The following is an 18,680-nucleotide window of genomic DNA, read 5'->3' on the forward strand; positions in this document are numbered from 1 at the left end:
TCTGGAGAGGAGCGGCCCCATGGTCGGCGACGAGGAACCCCCGTCCCCGGCCTCTTCGGGGGCGGAGACGGAGAGCCGGGGTGAAAAGCAGAGGAGGAACTTGTTCTCCCACGGGAGGAGTGAGTCCGCGGGGAGGGGGCTGACTCAGTCCGGGGACGGGTCCGAACAGGCCCCGGCTCCGGCCCAGGAGAAACACAAAGGCTGGTTCCCATCAAAGGATTCCCACAGCAAACCCAGGTGAGTGGAGACACTGTGCCTCGCTGCCATCGCTCACTGATAAGCCGTCGTTAAGAGGAAGATGAATCATCGTTTATGTGATTTGAGGATGGAGCGCAAAACATACCGAAGAGGCCAGCTGAGAGATTGTAGCTGCACGGTTTAGATTTCCCCACATCATTAGGCTCAGGGCTTGAAAGGGTTTGGATTGTGGCTCTTTGCCAAAAACATGTAGAATGAAAAATGTGCTTGATGTGGAAGGTGGTAAGTTTCTGGCAGAAAAGGGAGGTTTAAATATTTTACTCTGGTACAGTTTCACCAGATTTGGGGAAAAAAATGATAATAATAAAATATAAAATGATATTAATAAAAATGATATCAGTAATAAATACAAATGATAATTGACCTGCTCACTAAAAACGGCCTTTTAATTATAGTAATTAATATGATTACTTCTTCTGTCTTCCACACAACATATATCGGGTTACTCTTTTGTGTGGTGCATAGTTTCAGTATTAAGTATTTCAATAAGACCAGAGTATCAGGGATGTATTGTTAAGCCCAAATGCTTCCTCCAGCAGAGAGTCCAGGTAGCTCCTCGGAGCAAGAGGTAGCGGAGTTGGAAACACCAAAGCTTTTGTTTGCAGTGACCGCACGTGTCACAGAACCTCCATAATCAAAAGCGCTTATAGCATCTTGAGGTAAAAGTAAGAACAAAAGACAGACATGCAGCCAGGTGGGATCGATGCGTGCAGAGAGTCCTCCTCCGTTATGGACCACGCTCCTTTCCGCCTCCTGCACGTTGGCTCTGGTTACTCAGGCTCTCTGCAGATAAGGTGGGTGCCGCTCCCACCAAATTAGCTTTATCATTGCCAAACCCCGGCCCGCTCCGTACCACGGTGCAGTGATTATGTCAAAGTGATTTCATGGTTTTCACTTGTTGGTGCGAGGGCCTTTCTGTTTCCTTGTGTGTCAAGAAACAGAACTGAAAGTGATCTGTTTTGTTTGTTTGTTTGTTTGTTTAAGTTGTGTCTCACCATCTGCATCTCACACTTTACGAGCGCCAGAACATCATGTGGCTCATGGCACATGGCTCACTGATTTGGGTGGTGTGAAGTGCGGTAACCTACCTTCTCTCTTCAGCCCTAAAAACACCACATCTTCTATTCTCTCTCTCTCTCTCTCTCTCTCTCTGTCTATCTCTCTCTCTATGTGCGTGCGCGTGATGTAAGCACATTCTGACTGAGCTGGGGTCAGCTTATCGGGATGAGAGTGCTGTATTTGTTGCTGCGAGCTCCACCACTACAGACTCCCTGGTGCTTCTGAGCCAAGTCAGCGCCAACAGCTGCTATGCAATCGCTATGTCCAGATGCATCAACCTTTCTTGCTGAACATTACGTCACTGTCCTTTCAAAACATGACACCGCCACAGAGATGAACATTTTGGGATGCGGAGATCTGGGGTCATTTACATTTTTATTTAGTTATGGGAAATGGAGATGGAGGATGGGGGCTGAAATAATGAGCATGGAGGCCTTGCTTTAACTTGTTTGCGCTGCAGTGGAGCATCCACGCCGCCGAGCCATATCACTGCGGACGTGCCCCAGAGCACAACACGGAAGAAAATTGAAAGAATAAATCTATAAAAATGTAAATACTCACAGCTGTGGATCGTATTCCAAGAAGTGATTTGAAAGATGACAGTGATGTAAAACCAGAGATCTACGGTGTCCTTGGGTTTAGTCACGTTACCAATTGTCACTAATCACGAGGACTGTGTGTGTCCCCTTCCTTTTACAGCCCGGTGGTGTCACCTAAACTAGAGCCCAGCACTGAGTCACACCCTGTACTCCTTCCCACCGCCCACCTTCCTCCCTGGGGTCCCTCCTCCCCTCTACACCCTGACACTATGGGGTCCCCACTGCACCACTCTAACCCCTTCTTCGGCCACTCACAGACCACCCCTCCTCCCATGTCCCCCTCTAACCCTTTCTTCCCTTCTCTCCAACACAACCCGTTCTATGGGAACATGCTAACTGACCGAATCCTAAAGCCTCCACCACCTCCTCTGCCTTATCTTTCCAGTTCCCGGCCCCCAATAGCTCAACTCTTCCCACAGGCAGGTAACCCCAATGCGAGCCTGTTCCACCATCGCCCGGCCGCTGAGGACTCCATGCACAACACAGACCCAAGGGGAGAAGCTTTGGCTAAACTTAAACAAAGGCCCCTTCCACCCGTGGCCACCTTGGAGGAGAAAAGTCACCCGACTCTTAGCAAGAGAACCTCCAACCCTTTCATCTGTCCGGTCGCTGGGGAGACGGATGTAGAGTGGGATGACTCGTTTGAAGCGTTCGCAGCTGGAAGGCTCCAGTCTCCCGAGGACTGGACTTCAGAATGCAAACCGTGGCAGAACTCAATGAGCGGTCCTCCGCTAGAACCACATGGTAAACATGAAGAAGGATTGCCACAGACTATCGATGTAAGTTCAAGCACAAGCGTGAATGCCTCCCGGCACCCCTCAAATTCCGGTGTCACTTTAGATGCTGACTCGAGGCCCTTCCCAGAGGAAGATGAAATCCCCTGTCAGATTTCTAACACCCTGGCAGAGAGCCTCGCACCATTTCCGCAGTTTGACAATTTCCCAGCACATGGACACCACGAGGGGGACAGCGATCTGTTCACTGCTTGTGAGAGTGTTTCTACTGAAACTAACTTTACTAACCATTCCACAGACACTTTAACAAGCACTAATTACTTTGACCATGTACACTACCCCCCATCTCCAATTATTGCACTTAACAACAACTCCTCAAATCCCAGTTCTTCCGGCGTGGGAAGTGCAGCCGAGGAGGACCTCCCCTCCAGTGCATCTCCTTACTCCACCTCGGAGAAGTTCTCTGCTTCTTCAGCCGATGAGGCCGATAGCATTAACAGTTGTGTCCTTGGGGTCTTTGCAAATTCCTCTGAGCGGGTTCTTGCCAAGCTTCTAACAGACTCTGTGGATAAGGTTATCACCTGGTCGGATAATGTAGCTCAGGGAATTTCCTTTCAGCTCTGCAGCAATGAGGATGAAAAAGTACCTCCGGTCTCTTCTGGCGGTCAAGTTCAGTTGTTGCTTCCCGCACCGCTGCCTCCACTCACCACAGAGGAGTTGGAAACAGGGGATGCATGTTGTAAGTCACCAAGTCCACCTCCTGTCCTGTGGTCTGACCTACAGGCAAACACCTCCGTACCAGAACAATCTAGCCCACATTCAGAAGCCCCAGTCTCCATACAACCAAACAGAGAAGGTGGACACTGTGAGCTTCGGGAATCTACCGGGAATTTTGACAGGATGGAAAATGGTTATATTCCATCCAATTACAACACAGAGCCAATAATTGCCCAAACTATGTGTGATGAAAGCGCCACAGCGAGGCCCTTGTTTAATATGACCCCTTCACCTGACGACCAGCAATCCTTTGACAACGACAGCTCCATAAATCTGGCCGTCTGCCAGAATTCCCCCGAACGAGCCTGTCTTCCCAGTCTCGACAGCATCCAAATGTCGGCCACTCCCGAACAAACCTTTGAGGACACTCTGTTGAACACCAACACCAGCCTCTATCTGAGTGCTGACTCGCAGTATTACCAGACTTGCCTGTCCCATTTCTCCTCAGAGGAGGCTGCAGGGAAATGGCCGGCCGAGAGGCTTCGTTCTGCAAAGAGTTATGACGAGGCCGAAGAGTACCAGTCGGCTGATGACACTATGAATACATCTGCTTCTGTTCTGAACAATTCCCCTGTTGCACCTAGGCCGTCTGAAGTTGGCCTCGACCAGACTGAACGGGTGCAGTTGTTCCAGTCAGAAGCGATGTCTCTCTCTGAGGACTGGGCAGCACCACAGGGGCCAAGTTTCACAGTGGGAGACTTGGGTCTGCTCTCAAATGCTCTCACAGACTCTTACATTGATTGTAACCATGACAACGTCAAGAGAGGGGTCGAGGAGTGCGTGCCGTCAGACGACATGTTATCAGCGCACCCTCGTACACTGGGTTCCGCGCTGCAGCGATCCTACTCGGAGGGTGCAATGTGCTCGCCCTTCGAGGACCTTCTCCCGCCTTCCTTCGGGAGCGACCCCGTGGTGACGCAGCTCTCGGGCTCCGGGAACCCTCCGTGCTCCGTGCTCCCTCCTTTCCTCCCTCCCGCTCCTTCTCTGCCTGCCGAACGCAGCTTTCCGTTAGCTCTCTGCCCCCTCCCTCCCTGCTCTGCGGCGAGGTCGTACCCCGCCCCGGCACCGCCTGCCACCCCCGCGGCTCTTTGCCCCGCAGCGCTCGCGACCGGTGCACCGCATGCAGGCTTGCCTTCAGAGACACAGCAGCAGAAGGAGGAGGAGGAGGAGGAGGCGGCCGAGCAGCAGAACAGGTGAGGTTGTTGCACATGCTCAATGCTTGTTGGGGGGGAGGGGGGAGAAAGAGGAGGAGGTGCAGAGAGGAAGCGTCTTTCCAAGCTTCCGGACTCCACTCCCGTCCTGGCTTCTTCGTCTTTCCTGCTTCTGCTGCCTTCGTCTCTGCGACTGAATGAAACTCAGGGATTTTTTTTGGCTTTGTGGTGTGAGAGAGCTCCCATTTTCTTCTCTCCTCAGACTTAATAACACACACACACACACACACACACACACACACACACACACACACACACACACAGACACACACACACACACACAGACAGACAGACAGACAGACAGACAGACAGACAGACAGACAGACAGACAGACAGACAGACAGACACATATTCATGTAAGCTCCACCCGGCTGCAGGTGTCTCCTCTGTTTGTCTTGGCTTTCTAATCATGACGGGGGAATCAGAGACGCAGCCCAATTAGCAGTTATTTTCTCTTTTCCTAAACAGACCCTTCCAGCGACCCAGACACACACACCAACGCTTCCCACTTCCCACCCACCCCACCCCACCCCGGTCCCCACAGGGCTGGCTAGTGTTCTCACACCACGCCGGCCCCACAGCGGACCTCTGCTTTGGTATTAGGGATGTGAGAGGAGCGTTATCTTTGTCGTGACAGCCTTTCCCCTCATCTTCCCTCCTCTTCTTCTCAGGATGATAACACATTTTGCACCTCCTTTGTGTTTTGATTGTACAACCCTGTGTAATTAATTCTTTCAGTTTGGGTGTTTTCTGTCCCTCTCCCTCTTTTTCTCTCTCTCTCGCTCTCTCTCTCTCTCTCGTTATTTTGGCTTTTAACCATTAAATTCTGTTCCCCTGGTGTCTTTCAGCTTTCCCTCCACCTGGTCTCTCCGAGCGGAGAGGTTTCGTGTTTTTAAAGGGTGTGCTCTCTCCCTCTCTCTCTCTCTCTCTCTCTCGCTCTCTTTGTTTCGGCTTTTAGTAAAACACTGTGTTCCTCTCCTCCTCGCAGCCCTCACCCTGTGAAGCCCCTCACAGCTGCTTTGCTGGCGGAGGAGAGGCGGACTGAGGGGCGGTCGGTGCTGGCCAGCGGTCTGGAGAAGCTCAAGTCCAGCATCCACCCCGGCAGGAGCAGCCAGCTCAGCGAGTCGGAACCCCAGAGGAGAAAGGTAGAGAGAGAGGGAGGGAGAAATAGAGAGAGAGATTTGTGAGGTAATTTGCATTGATCGATCCAAGTTTCCACAGCCTGTCCAACCGCCAGCACAAACTCAAATGTCCTGGATTCACAGACCAAAATAATCCCCCTTTGGAAAAACACCCATAATAATCAGCAGGTTGTGCATGTATGAATTAATATTGAATATACAAATTGAGGGGCAAATTCACAAAGAAATGAATTGCGGTCCCTGATAGCACCATGAACTGCGCATTAATCGTGCCCCCTGTCTGCACTGTCTCAGCCTGCAATTCCCAAAAAATATTGCGCTATAACACGCCCATAATATGTTGCTGCTGAGCGCAATTTGCTCTTGTTTTGCATCTGATCGCCATGATCCATGTGGCAAAGTAAAAGTTTGGTTTATGTGCAGTGACTGTAAATCATGTAAATAGTATGAGTAAATCTATGATACAACGTACTCTTCCAATACAGTTTGTTTATTGCATGAAAAAATTGTGCATACATTTACATTTTAACCTCACTGAATCTTAATATTACAATGTAGAAATGATGACAGTTGATTTCATATAATTTACTCATCTAAATTCCGGGCCGCTGCACGGTAAAGGTCGGGGCCTGCGGAGCTGTCCATGGTCCTGCACGTTCGATGCCATCTGTGGTTCAATGCCGGGTTTTGACCACTTTATTGCTATTCCCTATAACTTTTAGTTTTTTTTTTTTTTTATTTTGTTTTTTTATATTTTTGAGTTTAATAGGGATTATGAAATGTTTTTGTCAACATTTGTAACATGCATTTTGAAAATCACCACAGACTGCTGTGCATTCCGCTACCTACAGATGCTATGACAGTAATAAAAATTATCATAGAATTGCCAAAATATAAGTTAGAGATCACTGGAAAGTCTGGGCGTGACACCCCTTATAAATGCGCATCAGTTGCACCAGCTCAGTGAAGACCATCGCAAGGCGCTGCCTTTTTTTGTCCCTGCAGACGGTAATAATTTAGCTCTAACTGCGTGCGGCTATTAGCCCCGGTGTTTGTGAATTGGACGGTATTTGCAACAAGGCTCATTTGCGTAGAAAGGGGCCAACTTCGCACCAAATGCATGCATAATACCTCATTGAAATATATGCAAGTATGCATATATGTATTATATATATTTTATATATGCGAGACACTATTTGCGTGGCAGCGCAGTTGGCGGTGCGTTTCACCGTTTGCGGTGCTTCATGAATTTGACGCTCCCTTTTTGTGTTATTTGCTTTTTGCCGTGCAATTGCTTTGTGAATTCGCTACACGGTGTATAGTCAAAAAATAAATGTATTAATATGCAGATTAGTATCAAAGTAATGTGTAGAATTCTTGAATGCTGTTGCTGCATTCAAAATCCCATTCTAGCTCATGATGTAGTACTCAAAGTAAGTATGAGCAATTTCCTTGTGTCTGAAACCCTCCAACACCAAGAGCAGGCTACCAGGAGGACACGCCCCCTCCGGCCCCCTATTTACCTCTCTCTCTCTCTCTCTCTCTCTCTCTCTCTCGCCCTCTCGTCCCTCCTTTCAGTCTCTGACGGAGGGGGCGGGGTCTTACTACCACCTGACCCACAGCGAGCTGGTGGAGCTGCTGGTGCAGAGGGAGGCGGAGTATGCGAGGCAGAAGGCGGAGTCTGAGCGCAAGGGGGTCCTGCTGGCCAAGCGGGAGGTGGAGCTCAGGAAGCTGAAGCCGCAGGTCCGTGATCTGGAGGACTACATCGACACGCTGCTGGTGCGCATCATGGAGCAGACCCCCACCCTGCTGCAAGTGCGCTCCAAGCTCAAGTGACGGGCGGTCAACGGGTGGGCGGGGTTCGGGGTGGGCACTGGGTTTGCAGTACAGTATGCATCCGTTCACTCTAACCACCACAACAAGCTATTTAGTCTTTTCACTGCACTGCTACGTCCGTACCTTTTGATATAACATGTTAAAGGCTGATTCCGCCCCTTTTTGACCTGGAGCTTTTTTATCTTTTCCAACCATGGCCATCGTTTTCTGACAACCTGAGATCGTCCAAGCTCTGAAATACTGAAGCTCAAGAAAAGCTGCTGCTGAGGGTGTAAAAAGAGAGAGGGAGAGAAATGAAATCCTGCCGTGCTTTTTGGATAAGGGGATAGAGCTCTGCAAGGAATAAAGTGTCAGAAGGCCTTTGTCTACCTGTGTCAATCACTGTATGACGTAGAGCACTGCACCTCGAGGGCTGTGGAGGCTGCTCGCACCAGAGGAGCCTCTCCGCTCCCTCCTCGTGCTCCGCATTTGCCACCTTTGTACTAGTGAGGCACAAATTTGTCGGCAGCGGTTCAAAACTGTGCCTCAATTGTGCGATAACGGTACCGATGTGGTGGAACTTTGGCCTTTCCGGGGTACTTCTGGCATGACAAGCCATTGTACCATGAAGTACAGTACTGTACTTTACGTTCTAAGTCTGAATGGTAATAGTACGTGAATTATAATGACATTGTTTTCATGTACTAGTGCCCGTGTACAGTAAATGCCGTTCCCACTGTATTCCTTGTGAATGCCCTGGGGCGTCATGACTGTCTTGAAGACTCTTCTGGTTTTCATTTCATTTTTGGTCGGAGACGATCACTGTGGGGGGGGTCCAGGTCGAGAGGAGAAAAAAAAAAAAAAAAAAAAAAAGAGCAGAATGATCCTTCTTTAGGTCCCCGAGAGAAGCGCGGGTCCTGCTCCCCGGCTTTTCGACGAGCGGCTGTAAATGTAGGAACGGAAGGAGAACCCTCAGGTTGTTTTCAGGTCACACCAAGTCGGTTTGACGCAAATTGAAATGTGGCCCCGCGGGGCCCGAAAATGCGCCCATTTTGGGATCCTGATTGTAAAGACATGAATCTTGTCTTTGTAGACCCCACCTTTCACCCGCCACGCCCCGCCACCTCACGACAGAGTTAATGGAGGGTTCGGTGCAAAGCGCTGTCATCCCATGAAGGGAAATGGATGTTGTACCTTAAAATCATCACTCAACTGTCTCACTTTTCAGTTTAACCCTCGTCAATCTTTTATCCGGGGAAGGTGTTGTTTTTTTCCCCATTTAGGTTATTTCTGGGATTTGCTTTTATCAAAATCTTAACCATTTCATCATCAGTTCTTTCTGTAGTCATCGGTCTTTTAACAGGGTTTTGTTTTTGTGCATATTTTGGGTTCTTTACCCTCTTCTGTCTCTTCCGTACTGGTATTCTCTGACAGTCTGGTCCTGATGTCTCATGTTGATTGTAACTCTTCAAACGTCTCCTGATTGACTGCGTGCAGTGGATGGTTTTCAAGCTACAAGCCAAACGACACGTCTAAATATTCACTCGTATCAAGTGCACAGTTATGGGAAGTGATTGTAGGTAAAAAAAAAAAAAAAAAAAAAAAGGTATTCAAAAGTGTTCTTATCCAGTAAGTGAAGTTCAGTGTTTGATGCACATTAAGTGATAAATCTATATATTTTTGCTCATTGCTTTTACTTTTTATTCACGGGTACGTCAGGATCCTGGAGCCTCTTTTTTGTGAGGGTGGCTGCGTGGGGACACACACGTTGGGGTTTTGAGACCTTTTCACTCAGCTTGCTTCTGCCTTCACACGGTGCATTCTCCATATGGTTTTGCAGTTTAACTCGATGCCTGAAGCATTCTAGTACTCCACCTCCCCCTCCGTCCGTATGTTCCATCAGCTTCAGCTACAGCAGCTTTTCCGATGTGTAACAAAGGGATATATACCGTAATAACCGCATATATGCCGTGTGGAAAACACCAAAAGCTGCCTTATCCGCTTTTGTTGTTTTGACGTCCGTTTTTTATTTAAATATCGCGCTTCATTTTACTTCCCGGAGCTCGGGGAGAGCTTCCCCCAAAATAAAAAGCCGTCTGCTCACTGAAGGGGTTTGCCTGTCGCTTCGTTGTGATATGGTTTGGATTCACGACACACAGAAAACACACAACGCAAACACGGTAGAAATGGAGCCGAGAGAACAAAATCCGGATTTGACGCACAGCACAGCATCCGGATACGACTCTTGCACCGAGTCACTGCAGAGGAGGAGAAGTAAGGAGCGCTGTGCTCGGACGGGGACTTTGTGATCGCTCTTTCCCGTTCGCCCCCTCACCGTTCAGCCAGCGAGCCGAGAGCCGGCCCGCCGCCACCGCGTGGTCCCGGTGCCACCTCTGTATCACACACCTAGACGACCGTAGAGACGTGTTCAAATGTGGCTCGGCACTTTACGTCCTCACCATGTCTTCCATTTTGAAGTTGTTGTATTTTTAGTTTTTAGTTTTCAGTGATTGTATTATGTCCTCGACTGTGTAGCTGGTGGGATGTGCATAAGGTAGTACATACGATTGAAAAGTTTACAATTCGTGATGCAATTCTGTTTCACAAATTTTGTATATTTAATAAAGAATATTTTGTGTTTCTTGCGCACCCTATGTTTGGTTTTACTGTTTCTCTGTGTGTGTGTGTGTGTGTGTGTGTGTGTGTGTGTGTGTGTGTGTGTGTGTGTGTGTGTGTGTGTGTGTGTGTGTTGCTATTTCACCCACATTAGTGAAGGTTCAGGAAGCGTCTGTTAATGAACGTTCTATGGATCTGCTTCTTGCTGCAGGCATGCAGAGATGCACCATTAAGCTTCTTTCCCATCAGATGCTTTGACCTGTATTGATGCTTAAACACTCATCCAGCATCCATAATTTGGGGGGGGTTGCTGGAGGTGTTGCTGGCTCACAGCGACACCTCAATGAAGCGCACCCACAATTAATGTTATTTAACTTCAGCTGTGTTTAACCATCGCTACAGGTCAAAATGTCTGCTGTGAAAAGGCCTTAATGGTGCCTCTCCATGCTTTCGGAGTCAGACCCGTGGGACTTTCTGAACCGTCACTAATGTGGGTAAAGTGAGAGAGAGCCGCTGTGTCCAAACATGGACGACTCATGCAATAATATTCACTCGGTCATTCTCCGTCTAACAGATGGTTGGGTACGCACCAAGCAGTTTAAGGCCGTGTTCGGTAAAAGAACAACTAATATTAATTCAAGTATTTGCCTGTGGTGCAGAATATTTGGCTTCATGCAATCTCCAACTCCACCGTTTACATCCACCACCAGGGGGCTACGTTATCCTGTGTTGCACTTTCAATTAAAAGGACTTTGATACACACAAAAGCGCTGGAAATTGATAGTTGTTGAGTTTTCTTGTAAAGTTACGAAAAGGGAGCATCTTCTGTTCTGGAAAATTAGATCCTCACAGTTTGGAGGAATGACTTTAAAATCAACCACTGCACCAAAATCAATAGCAGGGCTCAACAAACACTCATTTACTGATTTCACCAAACAGCAGTGTACACCCTGCAGAAGCTACTTTGTTATTTATATTGTTATTTGACACTTTTTAACACATTTTCTTATAGATCGGTTCATACAGGTCCATTCAAAGGCCTGAGCTCTACCAGTTCTACACAAATGTCATAAATATATTTGTTTTGGGTTTTCCATTGATGTGGGCTTCTAATGTTTCTACATTTTATCTTGAATTAGATATAAGTCTAAAAGCGTGAGTGTTTAATGTGTATAATCTGCATGGGTAGAATGCAATCAGTCCTATTTGTGATTATATTAAATGGAGCATTTTCAGGGTTTTCCTATATTATTTGAGCATTTCAAATAATACAAAAACAATTATTGTCTTTGATACAATCAATTATTTATAGGGATACGTAACAGCTAAAACAAATACATGTTTTATAATAAAGAGACATAAAGAGATATTTCTTTGAAGAGCCTTGGAAAATGAAAAAGTGGATATGCTTTTAATACGATGAGGTTTTAATGCAACCTTGTTTTCTGAAGTAAAGGAAAGTGGAGATGTATTGCAACTGATGGGGAAAAGGCTTGAAATTCCAAATCCAACGGGAGGAAGCAGCAGGATGTCACCTTGCATGGATCAGCTGCAATTAAGCCAAAAGTGAGCAGAGCTTTGGCTGCATGCATGTCTTGTTGTAATCCCCTAATTTAGCCTCATTTATGGTAGACTGCTATTTCTGGTTTGTTAATTTGATATGAGTTGCCTCCAGTGATGCTATTCACTTCTGTGACTGAGAGATGCACGAAGGAAAGTGTTTGTAAGAGGAATTTATGAGGAGGTGCAATCTGGGGTGATAAAACAACTGGCCCGCTGTTATATCACATTAATAATATCACATTTAATAATATCACTATTAATAAAATCACTATTAATAATATCACAATGTCACATTCAATAATATCACATTAATAATTTCACTGTTAATAGTATCACTATTAATATCATTAATAACATCACATTAATAATATTACTATTAACTCGACAGCTGCCATTCTGTCTGTGTGCAGAACCAGTTTGACACAAACAAATTGGGGGAAAAAAGCAAAAACTCTAAAGCAGGGGTCTCAAACTACAAGCCCGGGGGCCGGACCCGGCCCGTGTGAAAAATGAATGTTGCCTGCTACACGTTTATGATATAATGTTAAATCTGGCCCACACATTAATTTTAATTACATTTTTTAAATCACAATGTTTAATTAATCTGTGCAATTGTATTCTATAACATTTTCAGATTATAAAACAGAATAAAATAGAATATAACAAAGATTTTTTTTTATTGATTCGTAAGATCTGTTTTGATTTCATTTTATTTTGATTTAAATTTTAATTAAATGTTGATTGATTCACTTAATTATGTATTGAATGTCAATGTATTTATTTACTGTTCATTTGATTGTTTTTTTAAATTATTATTATTATTATTATTATTATTATTATTATTATTATTATTAGGCAATTTACCAATGCTCAGAAAAACAAACAGTTATTTTCCCAGGTGGGGCCCCTCTACCAGGACACAGCCTGGCCAGCGGCCCCTAGGTACTTTGGGTTTGACACCTCTGCTCTAAAGCAATATTTTTCACTTTAAGCACAACATTTTAATGCAAACGTTTGTCCTCTAAAAGTTGTCTTCGGGACGGATTACGTGAGTCTAATGGGAAGTTCAGAAATGTTCAGTTTAAAATTGTATCGCAACCAATTGAATGTGATCGTCCTCGTTGATTGAATTGGATGCAACACGGGCCACGGCCACTGGAGGCACCACTGAGCGAGCAGCGGAGCAGCTGCTGCCAGCGGCGGCGCCGAAGAAGTGTCACATATACAGTTTACAGTCTTTAATTGTCACACGACACTCCACAACACATGCTTGCACACACACACACATGCACATGCTTGATGGTGGCCGGTGAAATGGCTCCTCTGCTTTTGACCCATCCTGGCTTGTCCTTCCTCCGGGGGCACAGCCAGGAGCAGTGGGCAGCGTACGTGGACGCGCCCGGGGACCAGGTGATAAGTGTCCATCGCTGGTCAGACCATGATGGGGGCATGTTTTTGGTGGGGGTCCTTACTGACGTGAGGTGGAGGAAACCCCATGTGAGCACGGGGAGAACATGCAAACTCCACACAGAAAGGCTCCTGTTTTTTTTTGGAAGATAACCCGCCGGAGCACGGTGCCAACAGCGCCCCAGGCGGGAATCGAACCCAGGACCTTCTTGCTGTGATATAGGAAGTTCTATCTTATATAGAGTCATTTAAAGTGAAGTTCTTCTGAACTTTCTTATAAAGGACAAACGTGAGTATGAAAATGTTTTGGTTCAAGCGTTTGAATTGATAAAGATGCTTTAGAGTTTCCTACTTTTATCCAATTCGTGGATTAACGTCACGGCAAACTGCTGTCACGTGACGTCAGCTGAGCGCTGCGTCATGACCGCCGATTCAACTCATTTATTCGGACAGTTTTCCATCAATTTAATCGATTTAATCTATCGCCGTTTTCCTTCCGAGGCAGTTTAATAGTAAACAGTTATAACTGTATTTAATAGTCAATCTATTGCCTGCTGTGATTATTAAGGAATGTGCAGCTGGAGCAAGTCGCCATATTTGGGGGATGTTTGGGTTCAAACACGTCGCGGAAAAGCCTTTTTCGGTGAAAACTCTGCCGCAGAAAGTCTCGTAACCATCTTGTGTGAAACCTCGACCCTTCCTTTTCTCCTTTCCCTTTTCAATTTTTTTGTACATGTCGTATATTTTAGCTGTTTCTCTGCGCAATTGAATGGAAGCGATCCTCCAAAAATGGTGACCGGAGTCCATAGCAACCGTCAAACTTCACATTCCCTGGTTTCCCAAAATGCGTCTAAATTATTTGAAAGTAATTTTTGTAGTTCAATTTTTTTTGTATTTATTTATTTATATATATATTTTTTAATCTATTTTCACAAAGGATATACCCAACCCTACTAATGGTTGTGGGTTTTGTGTTTAGTTCATGCAGTTTATTATACGCACATAAAAAGTAGGTAAGATGTTTGGAGTTGATGGGTGGACGTGGATTGAACTGTTTAACTGCCCAGTATCTAATGATACAGTCAGATGACGGCTGAACTATATACGATCGTAAACAAGAGATGTATTCCACAAATCCTTCTCACGGCTTCTATGCGGCTAGATATATACAATATGAAAATATACAAATGGATGACTTCATCGGCTTTGTAAATAAGCTTTCATTACATGAACTTGTGAGTCTAAATTACTTCTCTGGCTTGAATCTTGCTGTTGTTTAACTCAGGTGCAGCTGTAAGTTCCACGGTGCTGTTGGGTAATGACGCCGTTAGCAGACTCATTGGTGACAGTAATGGCAGCAGCGGCTCCTGGGAGCGTGGAGAGGTGTGGACATGTGAGGCTGCGGGCTGGGGAGTGTCGGCCCCCAAAGCCCCCCTGCTGGGCCAGGCAAGGCCTCGACTTGCCCTCTAATGATGGGAGCAAAGCACTTGCGCACACACACACACACACACACATGCAAACACATGCACATGACCTCATAGGCTCACACTGAGACTCTACAATCTACTTTCAAATGCACATGCACACGTGTGAATGTGCACACACCCGCAGACATGGTGACAGATATTAACACACACACACACGCTGATAGCAGGCTAATTAGAGCAAAGTGGGCCTTACGAGCTGGTATTGTGCTCAGCATTACGCGGTGATCACACCGTAGAGCGATCCTCATTACCTTTTAGGGAACTCATTTGTCAACTGAAAAACAGCAGGAAAGTTTTAGCAAAAATGCAATTATCGCTCTTTGAGCCGTGTGTCTTTGAAGAGTGAAGGAGGAAAGGAGGAAAAAAACAAAAACCTCTCCTATCTTCAAACTCTTTGAGGTGCGACACAGGCAAAGGTCGCTCCCGTTAGCTCAACTTGACCCCTAATTGATTTTCGTTTTATTTATTTTGGCCCGATCAGGAGCGACTGCAGGAGCTCCTGGATTGAACAAAGAACTCTTCATTTGAGGGGGGGGACACACAGGTAGGCGGCCACATATCCTCGATCTTCCGAATGATCATAAAGCCACCTACACAGAATAAAAAAATCAAGTGTTGTGGTGGTTAATGTTAAATTTATTAAACATGGTTATTTCATGGAGATATCACAGCCAATATCTAATTTGCATACCTTTTGCATTCTGATTGGAAAGTCTGGTCAATAGTTAGGCATCTTTTCTGGACGGTGAATAACCTACGATGAAGATGCTGGTCGGGCCGCATCATGCAAGGATATGCCGCTGGAGGTGAGCGATGGGAAAGAGTTGTCATGGGAACCAAGCATGCAGCCTGGAAATGGGGGTGGGGAAAAAGTTGAAGTTCAGTTAACTTTATGCAAATGAGGCCGTTGTTTGCAGCGCAATCAACCATATGATTGAAGAAGAAGAAGAAACAGTCTTTATTCATCACGCAACACACCACACTATAACACATGCTTGCACACACACACACATGCACATGCTTTGATGGTGATTGGAGAAACAACAATGTGTTTATCCTCCTGTTGATTTCATTTAAGCAACATTGCGGAGTAATATTGTGTTCTACATACTACATAATTATTTTGCACTACTTTCCTGCGTACTTAAGTATTTGACTAAATTTGACACTTACTTAAACTTACCATCCGCCAATTTGAATTGAACCGACTTCCATCATTTTTAGTTCAAGAGATAATTTGTCGTGTGTGTGTGTGTGTGTGTGTGTGTGTGTGTGTGTGTGTGTGTGTGTGTGTGTGTGTGTGTGTGTGTGTGAGAGAGAGAGAGTATATATATATACACTACTCACAAAAAGTTATGGATATTCGGCTTTCGGGTGAAATTTCAGGATGAACCTAAAATGCACTCTAACCTTTACAGGTGAACTTCATTTGACCTTCTCTAAACCTTTGAATGCAAATGTCCAACTGTTCAATGTTTCAGTACTTTTTGCACAACTTGCTGTTCTCTAACAAGGAGCTGAACGGCAAAATTCACAAGAGGTGTTTGATCCATGAATGGACCAATACATTTCCTGGTTCAATTAGAATTGGGATTTAAACAGTCCTCTTTATCATGCTGTTCACATGTTGACATCATGAGACCAAGACCACACCTAACAGCTGATCAACAGTACCTGGCCGTTGCGAGGTTTCAAACAGGATGTTGTCAGAGGGAAGTGGCTACTGAGCTTAGAGTGTTACAGAGTGTCATCAGCAGGTTGCAACAGAGATACAGAGACTGGAAGAGTCACAGAAAGGCATGGAAGTGGACGTCCTTTGGCCACATCCCACACTGATGAGCGCTTCATTGTGAACAGTGCCCTGCACAACCGGATGATGCCACTCAACTCCAGGCACATTTAAGGGAGGTGAGAGGCACCAAGTGTCACGTCAGACCATTCAAAACCATTTCCATCAGCGTGGTCTGCGCGCTAGACCACCTGCAAGGGTACCTGACCACACCACCAGGCACAGGCATCATGGTCTTGCAGGGGCCAGGGAGCATTTACGCTGGACGAGGGACCAGTGGCCTCAGTGCTGTTCTCTGATGAAAGTGGATTCACGTTGAGCAGAAATGATGGAGACGTCAAGGAGAGCGCTACGCATCAGCCACTGTTCTCACCAGACGAGCCTTTGGTGGTGGTGGTGTTACAGTGTGGACAGGTGTGTCTAGTCAATACAGAACTGCCCTACACTTTGTGAATGGTACAGTGACAAGCCCATACTACCTGAATAACATCATTCATCCAGTCATTGTGCCCCTGCATGAACAACACAGGCCTCATTTCATCTTCATGGACGACAATGCTCCAGCTCATGGAGGTGGCATCATTAGGGAACGGCTGCTGGAGACTGGGGCACCTCAAATGGAGTGGCCTGCACTTTCTCCAGACCTGAATCCCATAGAAAACCTCTGGGATCAGCTGAGTGGCCGTGTGGAGGCTCGTAACTCTGTACCCCAGAACCTCAATGACCTGAGGGCCGCCCTTCAAGAAGAGTGGGGGGCCAGGCCTCAGCAGACAATAAGTCGACTTGTGAACAGCATGAGACGTGGTTGTCAAGCTGTAATTGATGCTCAAGGGCACATGACAAGTTATTGAGACATTGACATTTGTTGTTGTGGTAAACCCACCACTGTTGTTGGCTTTTGTTTCAATAAATTGTTTGAGATGAGGAAATCACCATTGAATGCTTCTACTTAAATGCCCAACTTTCATCATATCATATCACTGGAGCGTGAACTTTTTACATTTTCCATAAATTTCACCTGAAAGCCAAATATCCCTAACTTTTTGTGAGTAGTGTATATACAGTGAAATGTCATGACATCCTGTGATTACGCACAATAAGCTCGATAAGCTCTAAAAATACTAAAATGTGCATCAACACGAGGTGCTTGTGCAAGTGGCGGCAAGGGGCGGCGCCACAATCGTGATTCTGGGTTCTATAATTATAATATAATTAATTGTCTCTCTTATATTAAATATACATTTAAATCCTCCTAAATGACTTCAAGAGATTATTTGCCACATATATACACTAATGTATACTCAAAGCCCTTTACAATAAGTGCCTGACATTCACACATCGATGGGGGCAGCAGCTGTGCAAGGTGCACACCTGCTCGCGAGAGCAGTTACTGGGTTAACTTACTACCAGGAGGATCAAGGATTCAAACTGGTAACATAGTCTAGTTATCAGAGATCACTAGACTAGAGTCTAAAGTCTAAGATCTCCCATCAAACACTGTTATCTCAGTTGTGAAGTGAAGGACTCACGGCAGTGACCAACCACGCTGTCACTTTTTCTTCTGTTGTCTGTGATTACACAGCGTACATGAACTCATGATGATGCACTAAATGAGAGATGAAAGACAGACTTTGAAAAGCCCAATCCATTCACTTCCCATATCATGTTCTGTTTGTTTGCTTTGCAAAGTTAGCCTGATCAGCCACAACATTAAAAGCACCACTAATAACACTATTACTGTGTAGCTCCCCCTCGTGTGCCCAAAACAGCTATGACCTGTGGAGGCATGGACTCCACCAGAGTCTGAAGCTGTCCTGTGGTATCTGGCACCTAGACGTTAGCAGAAGATCCCTTAAGTCCTGGAAGTTGGAGGTGGGGCCCCCATGGACCCCATCAGGCTTGTTGTTCCAGCACATCCCACAGAGCTCCATGGGATCAGACCCTAACCCCACCCATCCACATGATGTAGAAGAAAAGGTGATTCATCAGACCACCACCTTCTTCCATTGCTCCGTTGTCCGGTTTTGACGCTCATGTGGACATTGTAGGTGCTTTGGCCGGTGGACAGTGGTAGTGTATATACAGTGAAATGTCGCATTGTCACAAAGTGTTTCTTCTCTAAATAATTTCACAGTTATTTGATATTCAACTATGCAAATTAAAATTTTAAATTAAGACTTTTGCAGTGTCAGCTACCAGCCGACATATTTATGCTATTTTTCC

The 18,680-nt window shown here is 45.8% G+C and overlaps 1 protein-coding gene across 1 annotated transcript in view; it reads left to right on the forward strand.

Annotated features, from left to right (window-relative positions):
- rab11fip5a (RAB11 family interacting protein 5a (class I)) overlaps positions 1–7,616 on the forward strand; it is a gene marked incomplete at its 3' end in the record, with an annotated part of 22,571 nt that extends 14,955 nt beyond the window's left edge. Inside the window, exons 3-5 of the mRNA XM_080013017.1 lie at positions 1–237; positions 5,627–5,783; positions 7,359–7,616. The exon at positions 1–237 is cut by the window's left edge and continues 325 nt beyond it. Coding sequence (XP_079869143.1) covers positions 1–237; positions 5,627–5,783; positions 7,359–7,616 — 652 coding nt within the window. The remainder of the gene's footprint in view (positions 238–5,626; positions 5,784–7,358) is intronic.
- Between the last annotated feature and the right edge of the window lie 11,064 nt (positions 7,617–18,680).

This window comes from Zeus faber, assembly GCF_960531495.2.
Source record: "Zeus faber genome assembly, chromosome: 13".
Taxonomy (NCBI): domain Eukaryota; kingdom Metazoa; phylum Chordata; class Actinopteri; order Zeiformes; family Zeidae; genus Zeus; species Zeus faber.